We start from the raw sequence: 21,331 nt of genomic DNA, 5'->3' as shown, positions 1-21,331 counted from the left end.
GATTATGAATATATTATGTTATTTTTAATTCAATAAGAATTGGAATATAGTCTCAAATATATATATAGAGTCTTCATATCAGGCATTTTCTTCATTCACAAGTAGACATGTTTTAAATATAAATTTATCATATTAAATTTTTGTGAAATATTTTAGACATTATTCTTCTGCCTTCATGCTAGGTGCTAAATTAGATAAAAAGTGTATATTCACCACATGATGACCGAGCGAGCAAGAGAAGTATTTACACGTCAATCATTCTATATCCCAAAACATATCAAAAAAAAAACGACAGCTCAAAATTCCAAAACTTTTTGCGAAATTATTTAAATTCCACGCTTCTCTATCTTTCGCTTAGCGGTCTTTAATCTTCCATTCATCCATCAACTCAGGCAACGGAAGATTACAGACCCCGATCCGAAGTACACATGATGCATAATTAAACGTCCCAATGATTATTCCAGGCCCGTTCGTAAAGTGTTCGAGAAAATTCCAAATGGAGTTTCTACAAGATCGGCCAACGCCTGGAACAGGGCCGTACTTCGACACCAGTGTGCCGCAGAATTATACGGGACTCGTGGGTCAGCCTATAAGTCTACTGTGCAAGGTCAAGAATTTGGGAAACAGAACGGTATGTGATAATATATTGATTTATTCATACATTAATTATGTAATTAAAAAATTTATACATCACTAATAATTCGACTAAGCATTCCGCTCGGATGCTGCCGTTCCGACGCAAAATACGTATTAATTTAGGAATTTGCGAGTGAAAAAGGAAATAACAGATATAAAATAATTAATAAATAGTGTACGTTAATAGACATATATAAAGTATAATATTAAAATTATCTGTAATTTGTAGAATCTAGTAATATTTTGGATGGTGAATTTATAAAAAAAGGTCGTTCAAGCATCCATTAAAATAAATAAAAATAAAAAATAAAAATAAAACTACCTTGTTTTCCAGCCATAATTTTTCAGTCTTATTTTAAAACAGGCTAATAAGCAACAACAACAATAAACAATTATTGAAAATATCTAATATAATGTAAATATATAAACATTAAGGATATTATTTATTATAAACTTATTATATTTTCTATCATATATATATATATATATATATATATATATACATACATATATATGTAAAATCATTAATTATCAAAGGCTTCAAAGGTTTCCAAGTTCTCATTATCTGCGGTATAAATTATAATTACTTCGAGAGATAAAATATGAATAAAGCAATCGACTGCGTAGGTATATATATGACTATGCTCAGGCATACTTGTATGTAATAGTATTTGTACTTATTATACAAATAAAAACGATTTCAACGCTCTTTCATCCTTTATATGGGCGCTACGCTCTTTAAATATTTCATTTATTCTGTTTATCCTAATTCTTTATCAATCAATCGCCCAACAATGGTTATTTTGAAACACTTCGATCGATTAACGAAGCCTTTCATTGTTCGTGATTTATTTGAATTTGTCTGATTTTACTTCAGAACGTAAATTCATTACGGCCCATTGATTGTTTCCTTTTGTATATCGAAGCACAATAGCTTTTTAGAATAATTCACGCAGCACACACGTTTATATCACAAAATCTAAATGGACGAATATTGCGAATGACTAGAATTAAATTTCGAACGGGGTTGTTTTAAAATTTGACGCGGTGTTTCAGAAATGACAATCATTCGAGACTCATCTGGCGTAGGTGTACAGAGAAATAACACGTGCCCTATAGAATTAAGTATTAAACGAAAGCGATTATAAAGGGGTTGGTTAATAACGGGGTAAGTCGGATCATGTAAATTATTTTATGCGTTTGAGATAATTTTGAATCTATTAACGCAAAAGGATTATTATTATTTTGGTCAGATTATCCAAGGCACGTTTGGAAAATGTTGCAATGCTTTATTAATTGCAGAAAGTAATACCACTGTAAAAATGTTTGTCATTGAAATTATAGAAATATTTTCTTCTATTGCCTATTTCAAATTTATGATTTTTTTTACGTAAAAATAATCGTAATTGGAAATAACATCTTATACATATTTAGTGGGATAAAATTGCACGAAAAACATAAATTATATTGAAACTGTTATAGCACATGCTATACAATATGCTTATGATAAGAATGATGATTGTGATAAATTCATAATAATTCTGATTTTCATAATACTTCTGTAATGTATAATATAAATTATTTGCTTATTATTTTAATGTGAACTAATAGTTTTATGAAAAATACTTTTATAAATTACGTACCTAAAGCAACTAATTGCTTTTGCAAATATAAATTCAAATTTAATTAAAAATTTAAGATATAATTAAACGCCAAGCAATCTTTCTTTCATCATGCACTTCTAGCAGGACTTTATTTCTCCAGCTTTTCTCTGCAATAAACTGCAAACAGCAAAAATACGAGAACGTAATGTCATCAAACGACATGATAAGGCGCTCTATTCATAAAATTTAGTTCGGTGTACAACCAAGATTTTAAAATAAAATTATGTACTTACAAGCGCATATATATTCGCATGAACAACAAAGTTGGCCACTTCTACAATAAAGCACGTTCGATATGAATACGTTAAGTGGATGCAGAAGTTGAAGCTCGGTGCAGCTTCAAGTTTACACATGTAAAACCGTTCGTTTCGCGTTAAAATACAACAGTCTGTTAGAGAATGGACAGTAAGAGTCGTTGCTAGCTAGCATTCATATTTGCACGAATGCATTCATTAGAGTCGGCAGCTAGGGAAGAAGATAACAATGCTATGCAAAACTAAGTCCGCACGTACTGCCCGTTCATTGTGAAAACACGGATCGCAATCGACTACAAAATACAAATTCTAGAGGTAATGACATTTGATAGCAATTCTAGTTTAAAGGTTTGAGGAAGATATATATCACACATTTGAATTTGATAGGTCAAAGTTCGCAGTATGCAATGCAAATACCAAGTGTATACATAAGGGCACCCATGGCGACATATGACGAACCATTGAACATTGAACATTTTCGAACCATTAAAAATATTATAAAAAGTAATACAAAATATTTGATAAATATCGTTCATTTATAAAATAAATTACCATTCTCACGAAAATTTATTCGGATGAATCAAAATAAAAAAAAATAGAAATAGCTCTAAGTGCAATGCGCATTGCAATAAAAATGTTGTATGTAGTAGGACATTTTTTTTATAATGCACGTCAAACATAGTACGAATTGAAAATTTTTAGATTTAATTGAATTAAGCTTATATATTTCATGAGCTTCAAATCATTTAAAATTTATTTCCCACAAATTTGATCCATATTATTCATATCCATTATCTACAAAAAAGAACTAATTGTGAAAATAAATTTCAATCCGGCATCAGTTGCACCACTGACTGTATTTCGACTCATAGATACAAATTCGTTTATATAGTTTATGCAAAATATTTACTATCACTAACATGATTAATTTTAAACGTAAACATATCTGCAGGTCCATGCTAATTTAAAGCAGTCTACAAATTGGAAACCTTGTTATATGTTGTCATATGTCTCTAGTTCCTAGTTTCAGAGTTGAGTTTGCAACAATCCAAGCAAATTTACAGCAAGAACAAAATTGAATGCTTCAATAGCGCTAAGAGAAATACTATAGTAATGAATTATTGTATTAAATATGAATGTTAATAATTGTGAAATATTCTCTAAATAAAGAGGAAGAAAGTTAAAATCATGAAACAAAAGTAAAAGCATCATCAAAAGATTTTTTTAAAACGGAAATTCGTGGTTTGATTTAAATTGTGTACACAGAAATAATATAATAATGTTAAAATATTAATAATGATGCAAAATAACTCAAATTTTACAGAAAAATTCTTTATGTTATTTGAAACATCCATGAAATTTTCTGTAATAATTGCTAATATATTAATTCAAAAAAGCAATTCGTTTGTATCGGTGAATTTATTTTATATAAATACAACTATTGATGTCAAAATTACCTCTAGGAAGATCAAACTAATAGTTTCCAATTTATCTCTTCCGCACCAAAGCGACAGAAATGTCGTTTTCATACATCAAAGCCGTTAGTGGCCATCCTAGCCCGGATATTAAACAAGCGGCCGGCGCTTATTTCTCTAATTTACCTAAGCTCGTAATTTACAGAGGATCAAACACAACTCATATCGTTTAGACGCAATTTAGATATAATGAGATGCAAATTAACTACACATTACTGGCACATAGGAGTCGGTGATACGACATAGTATGATAATGAGGAAAACATCATACGCACCCATAAACATTATTCAATAATGACGTGACTGTGTACATGGGATCCAACAATAGCTGTCAGGGAATACATAGTGACATGAATGAGTTTTCAGTGAAAACTTTCCTCTGTGTAATAGGAAATTCATGTTATACATTATCTCATCCAGTGCAACTTTTTTAACAAAATAATCATAATGCCGCTCTTTTCTGAAAGAACTTCTTTAATCGTGAGATGATGGTAGAGAGGGATGAATTTAATAGATATGAAACACATATTTTAACATTCTGTATTTATCATTTTAAAAATCAGCAACGTAGCAGTCAGCATTAAGAATCAGCTCCTGATAAAAATCAAAAATACATATATCGTACACCTGCATTAACTAAGTTTCTTATCGGATCTTAACAGCTGGGAGCACTTTTCTTAGATGAAAGCTTGGGCAGAAAAGTATTCTTGGTTGTTAATTATAAAAAACACAACTAAAAAATCAAATTTTCTGGTAAAAACATAGAGTTCCCTTTGAGAAAACTATTCTTACCATACTTAATGATGTACTCAACTCATGCAATAATTTTAAAATATCCGCACCCTCTTTATTATATATATAAAAAAGAACTCAAGCGCATGAGGTAATATGAACTGCAACCAAAAAAAAAGAAAAGCGAACACACTCGACTTTCATAAAAGTCATAATTCAGGACGAACAAAACGATGTTCTCTAAGTACCATAGTCGTCGTTCTCAACAATATGTTCAAAGTTTTATTATTTATAAGAATCTAAGAAACCATCTGGAGAATAACAAATTGCATAAAATAAAGACATGAGAGAAGTAATCATATAACATATAATCAAATGTTATTGAATAGCTATTTGAAAGTTTGAAAAAGTTGGGTATTTATTAAGTTTCCTTTCAATTTCCTTCTACCATAAACTATATAAAAATGTTCTAAAATCTGTGTGTTTCGGGGCATTATTTATATTCTATAAAGAATAATTGGATTTAATTATTATTACAATTCTTTCTCTCTCGAAAAATAATTGCAAGTTGCACATGAGTTTTCAATTTCTAACTACTCAGCCGCGTCGTGTTCAAAGCGCGCAATCTATTTGCTCGAATTTATAGTTCATATCTTTTAAATTATATTCCCGTTTTATGCAGCATATAAAAATGAATATATTTGGAATATATTTACAGAATTACATTTTTTACACAAGTATAATAAAATACTTAACTAATATGTAATAATAGCATTGAATTCATGGCATTTATTGTCATTTTTGATCAAGCATTCAAATGTAATAATAAAACACAATTCGAATATAGTTATTGATATTATTCACTGTTATAATAATATCATTGTTTAGAAAATGTATGTAAAAATCAACCGTATTTTTGCAATAATGCTTAAATTTTGTTAAATGTCTAAGTTTATAGTACAATCATCACATTTATTCTTCGTAAACGTTGTCTTATAGTGTGTCCTCAAAGTAAAAGTTTTAGCCCGTCCTAGTAGATAGAAAACGCATTATGTCTTTACTAAGTAGAGGCAACAAGTTGTTGATTGATTCTCGAAGAAAAATAGAAAAACACCACTGGAAGACTTATCTAATCAAGAAACTTATTGCAATCTGCGAAAAACTTATATAGTTCAAATCTGTACTAGAATGACGTTCATATTTCAATTACAATCTTGATTGAATTTTTATTTTAAATCAGATATTCGTTATATAGTATTTATTCTAAAACTTTTTGACTGTTTTATATCCAAAAAACCGTAAATAGTACCTTGTGCTTTGAATAAAAATCCACAGAACTGTGTAAAATATGATAATACCATGATGTTTTTTTCATACGAATGTTAGTGAACATTTAAATATTTCATGAAAAATTGTTCGCAAGGTTATTTTAACGTTCTAAAAGTAAAACGTAAATCAAAAAGTTTCAATGGAACCGCATTAGAATTTCAATGTCTAGTACGTATAAGGTACTCCCAGTTACTAAGATATTCATAATTCATATTCCAGTCGGAGAAAAGAGACGTCAAAAGAACATGGGTTATTAAATCTTAAAGGCTAAATCAGCAAAAATAAACAGAAGTATGCATTAATAAATTGCTCCGAGGATGGAAGGCGAATGAATACAAATAAGAAGGAATCGGAATAGAATGCGTGAATAAGACGCAATGGCAGATTTGCAAATTTTAAAAGCTTTAAAAATACTGAATGTCTAAGTAGGATCGCTTTTTTAGAAGAATAAGAAAAGTTTATTTCCATTGCGTAAAGTGATGAAGGTTTGGAATATATAAATCTCAAATAGGTCATAATTAATAACATTTCAAAATAATAATTCCCATTAAATTTTTTTAACAGAAGGGCTGAGAAAGCTTAAATACATAAATATATCGACATCTGTAAAAGGACTAACAATTTATTAATAAACAACAAAGTTTACTTTATAGTAATTAAAATTTTTATAATTGTAATCAGTAACTTTGATAAAAAAAACTTATGTCTATGCTAATGATAAAATTACTAATTATATTATAACATTCTTCTAGCGCATTGTCATTCTAATATTCACTCCCTTTGATTTCGCTGTGAACATTGCCAATGCCCTCTGGAAATCTCACGTTATTATATAATTTACATGTTATTTTCATCATAAAAATGATAATTCGAAGCGCATATTTAGTTATAAGCAAACTGTATAAGATATAAGTTTATACAACAAAAGTTTGTCACAAAATTTCTGTGAATGTTTTGCAAACTTTAGAAACAAGAGTTTAAAGTAATAGATATTCATACGGCACCTAAAAATAAAACACTCTTTGAAGAAATAAAAATGCTATTTTATAAATGATAATATAAAACATTAAACTTATTTCAAGTAAGAACGATCCTATGTCATACTTGTTTACATACTTTTAGTAGAATTATATAAAATTAAAAAATAAAATTTTTAAATAAGTTCGAATAAATTTTGTGATTAGCAAAAATACTAATTTAACTAATGCGCAAGTTTGTTTAATTCAATTGACTCGTAAACGATTTTGTCCAATGATAACGCAATTATCAAAACTAGGAAACATCTAATGAAATTCCACTTCATTGTACGAGTGCCGAAGCAATTAATTTAAAAGATACTGAAGAGCTATAAAAGATAGAATTAAATACTAATTAACAAAATAAGAGTTTGTACAAAAATATAAATAAAGGAGTTTTGTGATAGTTATTGATAAATAATTTTTTATTTAATAAATTCAAGGGTTTGTGTTTAGACAAATTTAATGAATCTTTTAAAGTATCTTATTATAGCTGTAGGTTCATAATTACCTCCTGATACTTAAAAGCTATAAAAGATTCAATTGAATAATAATAAGAGTTTGTATAAAAAATATTTCAAGGAGTTTTATGATAACTATTGATAAACAATTATTTGTATAATAAATTATTCTAATGCAAATATATTTAAAATAATTAAAGTTTATAAAATATAAATGAATGTTTAAAACATTCTGTGAATGTTTAATACACTATACATGTAAATCATATTTTTTGTTATATCAAAATATATGAAAAAATACATATAACTAGTGGGGTGGGTGGCATCGTGCCTTAAGGCAAATTGCTGGAACTTCCCGTACCGTAGAGAAATGTTCGAGGAATACTGAAGGTTTTCAAATAGATTATTATAAATATTATAACATTGTCTAATATTTATAAGACTTATATAAACTGAATTGCAAAGTTGAAATTATTTGTTTAAAGTATATTAGAACTATAGTCAGAATTAAAAATGTAGGAATCGAATGTTTTTTGAACCATTCAAATCGGTTGATCCGTACGCCCGAAAACGTGGACGAAAAATTGTATCCATACATACATACACACACACACATCCATTTTTTCTGAAGTATGCCAAAATGTTCAAAAACCTTCAAAACGTCGAGAAATGTAAAAGTATTCAATTCCGATTTTCGGCCCATTACAATAACTTACCCTACGGGAAGTTAAAAATGTTTTAAAATATATTACAAGTGGTGTTTTGCCTTATAAAACATATTTGTTTAATAATAGCAGTTTCATTTAATTTAGTGATGTGTACTTTAGCTAAGTGCTTAAATATCACTAAAATTTTATTATCAGACTACCAATTTAGGTTCCATAATTTACGTTCTCGTGTACATATATCAGTGTCGGACAGTTTGTAAAGATATAATGCTCTATTCGGTAAGCAAATGCAACAATGCATCTAAATATACTTCAAGAACACTGTTTTGCGTGTTTGTTTTTCATGTCATCTTGATAATAACAATGTTAATTATAAAATACGTCCCAAAGCATAGCCCCAGCATTAACCAACGATACAGAAATACAATTAATAGTTACGAAATTCTATCAAGTTAGTTTGACAAATCTATCCTGAACATGAGTTTCGAACTTCTTCCCTGCAAACGTCCAAATAAGATTTACGGATATATCATTTCCTAAACCCCGGCATAATAACAAATAGTGGAGTACACGTTAACAAATAGTGCAAACACGCTATATTTATGTCTCCGCCTCGGAACGGCGTCAGCAAACACGACATATGTTCGCATGCAGCGCGGCGAATGTTCATACAGGTTACGGCTACCAGATATGCATGTGATCGAACCATTATAAAATACATCCGAGCTGGAAGTTAACAAATTGCTCCGGTAATAAACTCCAAGGGTGATGGGAAAATGGATATATAAAGCAAGAGTTAGTGAATGGAAATTGTGTAACACGATAGAGAAGTCTTCCGGAGCATTTACTATTTTACTCGAAAGGTACGAGCGGTTTGGCTTTCATGCATAAAAAAAGAATCGTGCGGTTTTCTATTAAATTTAATAATGATATAAATATTAACAATAACATTAAAAATTAATGGATATTTATTATTATCCTTGAATGGATATGATTGGTATAGATTAAGAAAACTCATCGCGTTTTTTGCTATCGATTTAGTTTTGTTGTAAAACAGTATATGGCAAAAGGTGGTAAAATATTTTCATATTTTATAAACATACTTTGAATGTACAAATAACGAATAATAATTAATTATAGATTCGAAAAATGCTATATTTTTCTATGACTAAATTTTATGATATTAGACTAGGCATACAGATTTGGCGAAAAAAAATTTGTCTGTCTGGTAAAGTTAATGTTAATGTTAATCGACTTTTTTGCTATTGATTAAGTTTTGTAGTAAAACAATGGTAGTATGGCAAAGAGGTGGTGAATTATATTTCTAGATTTTATTGACATATTTTGAATAGACAAATAATGAATAATAAATAATTATATATTCGAAAAATGCTATATTTCTTATAACTAAAAATGTATATGAAAATTGATTGGACAAAAGACGTACAGATTTGGTAAAAAAATCACTGTCTGGTATTGTATGATGTCATTAGTTCAGATGTCATAAAATCTCAGAAGTATTATCTTGAAGTATAAAGATACAGATGATTTAGCTTCCCGTAGGGTAAGTTACTGTAATCGTCCAAAAATCTAAATTGAATTTTTTTATTTCTTCACGTTTTGGCATACCTCATATAAAATGGATGTGTGTGTGCGTATGTATGTATGGATACCATTTTTCGACCACGTTTTCGGGAGCACGTATCAACCGATTTGAATGGTTGAAAAAACATTCGATTCGGCAGGTTCAAAAAACATTCGCAAAGGCCGGCCATTTCGGGGATATGGAGCAAAGAGTGCAGAAAATAGAAATCGAGTTTTTGAGAAAAAAAATCCGATTTGAATGATCCAAAAAACATTCAATTCGTACTGACGAGTACAAGTGGTGATTAGTTTTTGGCAAAGGCAGGTCTCGCAGTTTTGGAGATACCGAGCTAAATGTTCAAAAAATGGCAGTTTTTGAGAGAACCAACCATAAGATTAGAATGATCCAAAAAACTTTCTGCTTGTTTTGACAAAACAATTGCTTTTGGTGAAAAAAATATTTTAATTTAAAAAAAAAAATGTTGAGTATTGAAATTAATTCTGATATTCAAAATTTTAATTCGGTACGGGAAGATTCAGCAGTTTGCCCGTACCACGTACAATTAAAGTAACGGTTAATCTAATAGGACTGATTTTTTATTGGTGCAGCAATGCCAGGTAAAGGCTATTTTCACTTGGAAACATATAAAAGACACAGAATGCAGAGGCAGAACTATGTTCCCGAAAATGGTTAAGTTAGGACAATTGTTATTTTCACTGCTTTTGTATTGCCTATGTAATACTCGTGTATTATATTGTATAGTATTGTCATAGCTGTAACATTTGAAGAAGTGTCAACCCTTCGATCCTCCAACTTATGTTCTGGATGAATATCAACTCTACCCTAAAACTTGTTTAAAACAATTTTACAAAAGTCTTCACCAGCTGGTGGTCTATTACGTCCGTAATAAACTCAACGAGCGACGCCAAAAGGGACGAAATTCGCTGTTCGCAGCCGCTCACCGAGGCATTATAATGAACGCGTTAACGACATGCAAGTCGCGAAATAAATTTATTTGAAAATTACAAGCAAAACTTTCTTGTTTAATATTAAAATCTCGAATAACCAATTATAGGTGAGTATACGAAGTTATTATGCGATAAACACAAAAACTTTAGATGGGTAATCTAGAGTTTCATAGGTGTCAAAACATGATTTTAATCGAAACAAGAATTATATAAGAAAATTTCCTGTATAAATGTATATAAACTAGTGGGAGATGCACTTTAGTTGCATGTTTTAAAATAAATGAACAATGAATTATATATAATATTTCGCTTTTTCGTTTTACATAGAACATTGTAAAAGTGGTATTCAAATGTTTAACATATGTCCAAAATCTATAAATATTACCTCTCATGTAACAAACATAATAAACTAATATTTTATACGGCACGCAGTGTAAAATTTAATTACACATATATGGTAGTTCATTGTGATATATCACTGTGAATATATTGCAAATTTTATTTTTGTTCTTTCGTTGTATATATATATATATATATATACATTTATTTATGTGTATAATGTTTACGTATATATGTATATACATGTTTATTACCCTGATTATATGTAAGAATGCCGTATACAGTTGTACGTATCATTCCCTGAGTAGCAAATGTATCACATTTATATCAATCAGTCCGAAAGAACCCAATAAATACAACTACAAGCCCTGTAATAATTGAATCAACAGATCGCAACAGATTTCTGTAACAATATCAAAGAGGACGTCTGTGATAAATTTACCGAAACGGTCAAGTGGATATTTCGACGAATACAAACGGTAGTATTATACGTAGACACTACCTAATAGTATTATGTCCAGTGATATCGTGAATAGAGCTGGATTGTATAAACCCTTTCAATAACATCGATTTATTTATGTTAACGTCATTTACCGCTTTTAACAAATTTACATGCAAGCGATTGAAACAACACAAAGAGTAACATGTACCTCGCATCGGTTTCAGCAAACACGCATAAACTTCAATCGAAATCTCATATAAATTCGATTCGATTGCAGGAAAAAGTATCAAACGGAATATATATATATATATATATATATATATATATACATAGGTATTCTTCATATAGGTTCTTCCTAGTTATTTGTTTATTTATTTTTTCATTTTCCTAATTCAAATTCAAAAAGTTTAATTCTTATAGACTTTATAGAATTCTATAATAATATTAAATAATTTAAAATTAAAAATAATTTAATATTAAATCAATTTAAAAATAATTAAATAAGTATGAAAATATTTATATATATTTTAATATTTTAGTCAGCAAATATTTATTATGACATTAGAAAAATAATATTATTTAATTTAAACTACATAAACTAACGTAGACGAAATTAATCTCAAAGCCCATTTTAGTTTTTTATATGAACACAGAATATGCTTTGATATATGTCACATTTTAAAATGGATTTTTTTTTAAATTTTGAATTTTTTTTAAATTGAATTTTTTTTAAAATTGAACAACTTCGGCAAATGCATCTGGCTGCCAGATTGATAAAAAAAAACTTGAGTTGCAAAACACTTTTTATCAAATGCATACGATTTTTTATGGGTAGAGCCATTATTTTAGATACTCGAATACAAATTCTGTCATTACTCTTAATGGTTGGAATGTATAAAGAAGTTAATTCGAAAACTGCGAACGTGGTTTTAAGGTGACCATTATTATAAACGTGATAATGGTCACGGTTTCGTGGATAAAGCTCTAAATGGCATTCTTGTGTTTATTAGTGGATTTGGAGCTTTGTATAATTTTGCCATAACATAACTATAATAATTGGTAAGTCTGAGTGTGTGTGAATTCATATGATGGGATTATAAAATGAGTACAATTTGAATGTAAATTTTGAAAATTAGTTTAGTTAAAATAATATATGAAATTGAAATTCATTTACATAGTTTATAAGTTATTACTGGGTACATTTACATAAATAAATGGAATAGTGATTAATATTTAATTTTAGGTGATTATTTAAATATAATAATGTGTACATGTAAATGTAGTGGCAGTGTGTCATAAACATATATATATATATATATATATATATATATATACATAAGATATTTTAATAATATTAATGAACATAATCGCCAGCAATATATAACAAATAATACAAGATAAACGTTAATCCCTTCATTCATAAACAAGTGATTCCAAGTTAATATGATTTTAAAACAGTTCTTTATTAGGCATATAAAAATGTCTATCTCTATCACTGGACATATCTCTGTCCATTTGAATGCCGCAAACAAATTCCTTCGTAAAATCCCTAACATTTTTCATAAAATATCCATAATATATTTCAAAGCCTCTAAACCAGAATATTTTCATAAGCCATGTATACAAAACCCTACATTGTTAGAATTGAATTTAAAGATCTGAAAAGGCTCAGGCCTCTATCTATATCCATAAAACAGAATCAAATAAGAGGGTTTAGAAGAGAACGGCAATAAATTCAGTAGAACGGTCAAGTGGATAATTTTAGTGACCGCTAAATGGCGTAGTATTGTGTGTTTCGGGGCACGGTATGGTTTTATGTTTCCTTGCACCCCGGATGGAGGGCGCAAACGGGAGGGCGCAAGCGGGAGGTCGTAAATCAAGTCAGGCCGCGATACAAATAGCTAACTCGGACCATGCGGACAGATAAAGTAATAGATGCCGCACAACACGGACTCGTTTCGCTGCTGTCTGTTTCAATTTTAAATCTCGTGCTTTAATTTTGCCTCCACTAATTTCATTTCATCGGCGAAAGAAAAGATAAAATACAATATAAAACTTGCTATATCCTACTTTTCGCAACGGATTTCTCGCTAAGTAAAAGTCTCTTGAAGGTTTCAAGAATGGATGCATAATACGATTGCATCTTTAATATATTTTCAAGTGTCGTTATGCTGATGGCAATGGCAATAGTCATTTCAGAAACGGTTTTGCGTATTGTTTCATTTCTGCTTATTTTGAAAGTATTTTTGAAGCAGCTCTTTTCAACTAAGTTTTATATATATTCTATAGCATTGCTTCGATTATACACGCTCATGTAGACATTTCATTTTTATAAAACATTCTTGATTAGGTTTTGAGCTCACTTGTGAGATCTGGCATTCTCAAAAAAACTCAAATTGTTTTGTGATCATTTTAAAACAACAGTCTCAAGCAATAAAATTAATTAAACTGCTTCAATATATAATATAACACATTAATATTATAAAGTTTATTAGTTAATTCAAATCTCAAATATTAAAATTATTGATAATACCAACATAATAAAATATTACGTTGTATTTCAAATAAAACATTACAATCTTGAAGACTTGTATATATTTTGATGCTAAAGTTTTAATTAATATAAGTGTAAGTAATTAAAATATATAATAAATATCATGACGCTGCATATGCATTTGTGTTCAATAAGATAATTTTATGAACCATGAAATATGTTTAAGACATTTATCATATTTTTTATTATTTTCGTACGTAAAACTTTACAACTAATTAACAACTAAGTAATTGCAATAAAAACTAACTCAGAAATATTCTGCTTTAGTGCTAAGACATTTTCTTATATTTAAAATTTACGGTACTTTAATATAGCAACGTAAATTTCTAATTTAATTCTATAAAGTTTCCTGAAATAGTTTCATTAGCATTTTTAATATTCTTTTGTTAAAGTTGGATCTCTATGAACTCGCATTGAGGTTTTGAAATATTACTACTAAAAATTTAATAATCGAGATAATGAGTGACAACATTTTAACCTATGAGAAAAAATTATAATAAAAATTGCGTTAGATTATTTGTTAAGAACGATAACACCAGTGGCTTAAAAATAGTAAGTGAAAATTATGTTTAATTAGAATTAAAAATTTGTTATATTATTTTTATATGCTGGGATTATATAACTCGATTTTAACATGTAATATTAAATAAAAAATTTTGAGCCATGACAAAAATTTAGTATATGCTTATCAATGTTTCACAAGACATCTGTGTTAAAATATATTTAGAGAGAACTTTTCTATATTTTAATTATAATTTCAATTATCATTAACAAGGCAAATCTTAGCGACTAATCTCATTTGTAAAGATACACGAGATATCCTTTTATCCATCTTAATTTGTTCTCAGTTCCATGTTCTTACAGTCTGCTAATACTCTGTCGTTTCGCACATTTCTACCAGGAGATTTAATGAAAGGTTGAGTTATGCCCTCAGCTCTGTAGGTACTTATAGATAGTGAAGCTGATAGATTACAAGTGTATCGATCTGCTATTATACATCGCACGAACTGTAAGCACGAATATTGTTGCTATAATGAGAATTTAATATTTTCCGGTTATGTACGATATGAAATTGTAAATATAAATATTGGTTGGAGTGAATAATAGTATTTGAAATTATTGTCCTACCATTTAAGTGCTCAATGTCTTTATTGTGATTCAACAAATATCTTGGCACCTTTGTTTTTGAGTTTTTCACAAGTATCAAAAGTTTATACCGATCTACAATAATTTCATACTTTCTATTAAAGTTGAGATATCAAAAAACTAAATGACCAAATTTCTCGCCAGTTCTAATACTATAAAATATACGAATTCTCGCAACAACAAAATTTTTATTTATAAAACATCATTTTTCAATTAATCTTATGAAATATTAAGTAATATCATTCCAGATAGATTACGAAAACATGGTCTTAGCGGCTTAGTTACGGTGGAGACGCCGATATATTAGAGCAACTATGTTATTTAAAAATCATAATTTTCTGTAATATTTACTGCATAAAAAGTCAATACAAAAATAAATAAATATTGATTCTAGGCTTTACAAATTCATGCATTTTATCACGGGGCTACAAATTTCTAATAGTAACTGCCATTTCAAAAAATCTTTTATGTTTTTACATAGTATAAGTTAATTATTAGAGTAAATACTACCCACTTCTATAAAAGACATTATATTCTTTCTGAGTATATTCTGCATATGGTTTCAGTTCATTATTCATAATACTCGTGAAAACTTCAAAAGAATAAAAACCAGTTTATGATATTTGCATATGAATACTAAAAAGGAGGCTTAAAGAGAAAGATTTCACCAACCCATTAAATTCCAAAACCACTCATGTACACAACTCGAAACCATCATTACGTACCCTTATAATGCGATTTTGTACATAAAGAAAAATCTCTCTGGGTTGACTTTGAAATGGTCGGATGCGAATATTGATTTTAACTTATTAAACATAATATCGTTCCAGTTTGTGTGATGGTATTACCTGAGAATTTTCTGGAGCAACAAAGCAATTTAGTTTTTACTAACGTAATAAGAATGAAGAAAGCAATCGGTACTTTGGAAACTGTAATATCTTCATGCAAGGCCCACCGCAAAATATAAAATATTTATAAGAATGTGGTAGCAGATTTTTAAGGATTTAGTTTTTCAATTTTCTAGTGAAAACATTATTATTAATATAACAACTGTTAGCCCTTTCATATTTCATAAAAACAAAAATTTTCAGCAAGGTCGTCATAAATATTTATTATTAATCAACTATCACTATATGGGCAAGATTCTCTATTTCAACTAAATTACGGTCGAATCACTGAAGTTATTACTTCATTACTTTTATCTTTATATGCAATCACTTTTATGATTATATCCAGGAAATTCTAGTAGAACGGAGTAATATAGTTAGTGCAAAGAAACGTTAGGACCTTATGAGAGTATGATGACACCGAAAGCTCTTTGCTAGATTAAAATTATTCTCACATATAATAAATGATAATCAATATGTATGATTTTTTTTAAAATTATTATGCATTTTAAATTACGTTTTTTTGTAAAGATATTAATCTAATAAACTAATGCGATAATAACAAATAGAACGACTTTAAAAATACTGATTTTATCATTTATTTATAAAATCTACTAATTTAAAAAAATAACGATATTCATTTCCAACGTTTTATTATATATTACTACCAACGAAGTCGTTCGTATTTAATTTTTGTCGTATGTCGTATGTAGTCCATTCAATACAGATCTACATCTGTTACATTATTGTACTTGTTTACAATTTATAAGAAAATAATAAAAATTCAAAGAAAATGGTATCGATTCGAAAGGCAGAGGCGAGTGAAGTGTTATTACGTTTGGTCTTGGAACTAAAAGGTTTCAAAACAAGCGCGGCGTCAGAAACGAGTACTCAAATGATTGCATTGCCTGATCATTAAAATAAAACATTACATTTTCAAATTTTCCTTATTCGTTTTAACGTGCATTTCCAGGTTTCATGGGTGAGGCATCGAGACATCCATCTCTGACTGTGGGAAGGTACACGTACACTTCAGATCAGCGTTTCGAAACGAAACATTCGCCTCACAGCGAAGACTGGCTGCTGTACATTCGCTATCCGCAGAAACACGACACAGGCGTCTACGAGTGCCAGATATCAAGTACGCCTCCCATCGGGCACAAGGTGTATCTCGACGTAGTTGGTGAGTCAACGACATAGTTTTTAAATCAACAGACAACTTAGAAATCACTCTATTTGTTTTATGACTTTATTTGAACATAAAAGGAAATCAAACAATAAATCAATTATAAACAAATAAAGAAATTTATTATTTAACACATTTTCAATATTTTGAATTAGTTGTCAATCATTGAGCATTCTAAGCACAATCTAGGTGATTTTTGTGTCATTTTTATGTCCATGCTAAAGATATGATTGTGATCACTAAAATTGCACAATGAAACACATTGGATTATCATAATTACAAGATCAGTTTTACTAATTCAGTTAAAATGCAATTTCGCCAGCTTGATGTCTGTTTTGCAAGCGTTTCTGAGTTAAAATACATATGACTAATTTTTTAACAAACTTAAAAAAAGGATTTAATCTTTATATTCAATATATACTTCTAGAAATTCTCTATGTCGAAATATGTATTAAACGTTTTTTGACTACGGGAAACAATAATGATAAATTTTAACAAATCTAATTAAGATTTGTATTAATAATAATGTAATTCTAAGATTTGTATTCTATATTTATCATGTTGTTCTACATATACAAATATACAAATGTTATACAAACCAAATACATTAATTTCACTAGTTGGTTCCTAGGCAAAAACATACGTATAATCAGTAAGAGGCTGTTTCTTGCAAACTAATTTATCAAACGAGACAAGATTTCTGCGCCGGTCTAGTATAACATATCACATTTGCTTATATGTTCTAGATTTAAACAACCTGGTAATAATATAATGTGTTTAAAAATTTTTATATTACACATGGTTTTATACATTATTAATTAACTCGTAAAATTAATTTCTGTTTGATAAAGTAATATATTGGTATTGCTGTTCAGTATACGATTAATTCACGAACCAACATGTATTGTCAAAGCATTTTCGTGAAAGAACAAAGACTTTTAGTACAAAAAGGCAGTTCCACTTGATCGTTATTTAGACAGACATGACATCGTGAATTGAGTTAAATCGACTCCCACATTATCATGTTGTGTCTAAATATCTATTCTCCTTTGAATAGACGCTGAATATTGTATGCGCGTCCAATTTATTGTGTTTGTCAAACAACTTTAACAATCTCGGATATTCTGAACATGTATTCTAATTTGTATGATAATAATATAAATTTATTTTAGTACGTATGCATCACACGCTGGAAGTTGCAAATTATATTTAACAATTAGTGACCAAGTAAAATTAGTGGAATAATCTAGGTCGAAACAAATACGATAATATTAAACTAAGTGAGTACGTTTTTATTGTATTAACATATCAAGAGGTCAATCAAATATTTATAATTACATCAAATACTAAAATTGATAAGTTCCCTTATAATTTTGTTATAAGTATAAAATTTTATAAAGTATACAATAAATATACAATTTTTATAAAGTTATAAATAGATAAATAAGCTTGCAGCAATGTATTAAGTAGAACAATACTGCTAAGTTATTTATATAAATTATGCGTTTTAGTAATTTATGTATGTGTTGAGTACAATTATGTCATCTTCTCATAAGGTAGACGTGTTGAAACTATTCGCAGGTAGTTTCATGATGAGCAGGCAGTTGAATCTAATTATAGTTATCAATTTTCGTATTATACATTAGATTTCACTTACGTGCCAGAGCATTGTTTGTAGGTGCTGAGATGAAAGCTTCTTGAAGGGATATGTTATGCATTTTGATGGAACTTACTATGTAATTGAAAACATTAGATAAGGCTTCGTACTATGTTTTAATATCATCACGTACAACTTCTTGTTTAAGAGACGATTTTCATGCCCTCGGGTTGCGAAATAAACGATCAAAGGCAACTAAGATATACTACATATTGCTAATGCCCGATTATAGCAATTTGCACCTGCGCAACTTAAAATCCGCCAACGGGATAAAGATTCGCGTACATTAAATATTCATGAGAAGATTTCCGCTAGGATTTCGAAAAGTGAACATAAGTCTTTTGTTATTACAAATCATTATTTCGATAGTCTTTTCAGTGAAGTTCCTCTTCCATGACTTGAACTTCTTTTCGAAGTTTCCTATATATCTGGCGTAATTTGCAAAACAGCCCGGAGTGAAAATGAACTATATCCCAATACACTTTATCAAGAAATTCTCTGTATTCTCCAGAGAGTTCTCTCTCTCTGAACTTTTCCATGCTTGATCGGTCGAAAGAATTCGTACTTTTTTCTACTCGCATAAATTGTCTTGTGTAACGATCTTCCTTGTATACAAAATTGCAAACATTAGTACTTTTGTTGCCATGTAAGACTAAACCTTTTCAAGGTTCCAACAATGTAATACGATCTATATAAAGGAACTGCCGTTCCTCGATAAATCCGAGTTGATTTACTTCAGAGCTGATATTAGATGTGGTCCAGAGCTCACAACAGAAAGGAGCGATCCATTTGCAAGTTCCATAAATTTATATGTACATTTTATTTATTCTATTTAATATTGTCAAGTTTTATCACATCTCTTAACGTCAATAAAAAAGTCTTAATGTTTATTCTAACAATTTTACATCAACTTCTAATTATAGACAACGCAGTATTCAACCATATTATTAAGTTTCATAATATTCTATAAAGTCTCGTCTTATCCGGTTAAATATACCTTCCAATTAATTTACACTCACATTATAATAATTTAAGAATGTTTCAATCATCTAATATGTATCTATTATTCCATATTCGCATTTGAAATATTCTACAGATTTTCTTATAATTCAATTTTACTTTATAACAATTTCAAATCGAAATGATCAAATGCCCAATATTATCTCACACTACCATAAAATTTACATAATCTTTTGAGAACATCTGGCAACGTCATTAAAAACTCGTGATGCATGAGTTTCATATTGAAAAGTTATAAACATTTAAAACTTTGAAGAAATTTTACATACGCCGTAGGAGATTATGTTTTCTCGAGTATTGCCAATTTTAAATGTAATTACAAAAGTCTTTATAAAATTTTATTGCGTTTTATCTATTTTAGAACACAATTTTATTGAATGTTTATTTAGATTTATTATATCTAAATTCATATCATAGATAAGTATTTAATAATAATGATGCACAGACGAATCAATGTTGTCAATGTAAATTAAACAAGAAACACAAATTATAATAATGTTCGATAACTTTTCTTGATGATTTTACAAGTTAAATAATTCAGTAGATTGTTTGCAGGCCAGGAAATGAAACGATAACATAAATTCATTAAATTTCTGTTAAATGCTAATTTTCTTCACCTTAATTAGCATTCAAAACATTTATTTTGCCAAACTCCGAAATAATCTTAATAATTATCTTCAACATCTTCGAAGAACTTTTTAAAACCTGTTCATATCGTAACAAAGTTAAATGATCATGTTTTTCCATAAAATAATTCGCCTTAAAATCCGCGATCCCAGATTTGGGAAAAATAACGCCTCGCCTTATTAATTTTCTCGAGGCGTTCGTATACTTCGCCACACCCTCGTTGAAAGACAAATAAATTAACTTAAATTAGTGCTGTTATCTTACACTCTGATGGTATTTAGTGGCTCCCCGAGAAGGGACTTAGACCCTCACGTTAATCACCCGTGCGTCTAAGGATGAAGACACATTTAACGGTTTTCAGCAACGGCAGTTTGTCTTTATATAGAAAAGATCATAATAAATATAAATATTACCCTCGGATATTGCTAAATTATTCCCAAAAAATAATGATCAATCGAATGAAAATAACGTTCTCATTCGTTTAATTATTTTCTAAAAATAGCCAGGGCAAAATAGAAGTTATTTCTCTTCAGATTTAATTAGAAAAAATATAATATCATTATATGACATTTTCTTCGGAGAGTCATTAGATGGGATATGAGTCAAAATAATGCCGAAAATAGATAACAGATATTGTGATCAATGACAGAAAAAATTCACTCCGTGATAAGGAAAGAAGTAATGA

The 21,331-nt window shown here is 29.0% G+C and overlaps 1 protein-coding gene across 1 annotated transcript in view; it reads left to right on the top strand.

The window, feature by feature from the left end:
• The first annotated feature begins 451 nt into the window (after window positions 1-451).
• LOC113381890 (zwei Ig domain protein zig-8-like) overlaps window positions 452-21,331 on the top strand; it is a 58,183-nt gene continuing 37,303 nt past the window's right edge. Inside the window, exon 1 of the mRNA XM_026620542.1 lies at window positions 452-631. Coding sequence (XP_026476327.1) covers window positions 452-631 — 180 coding nt within the window. The remainder of the gene's footprint in view (window positions 632-21,331) is intronic.

The sequence above is a fragment of the Ctenocephalides felis genome, unplaced genomic scaffold (assembly GCF_003426905.1).
Source record: "Ctenocephalides felis isolate EL2017-DRISC unplaced genomic scaffold, ASM342690v1 CF-g0.4_SCAFFOLD_00845, whole genome shotgun sequence".
NCBI lineage: Eukaryota > Metazoa > Arthropoda > Insecta > Siphonaptera > Pulicidae > Ctenocephalides > Ctenocephalides felis.
Note: the sequence above shows the minus strand (reverse complement) of the source record. Positions and strands in the feature narration are given on the sequence as shown.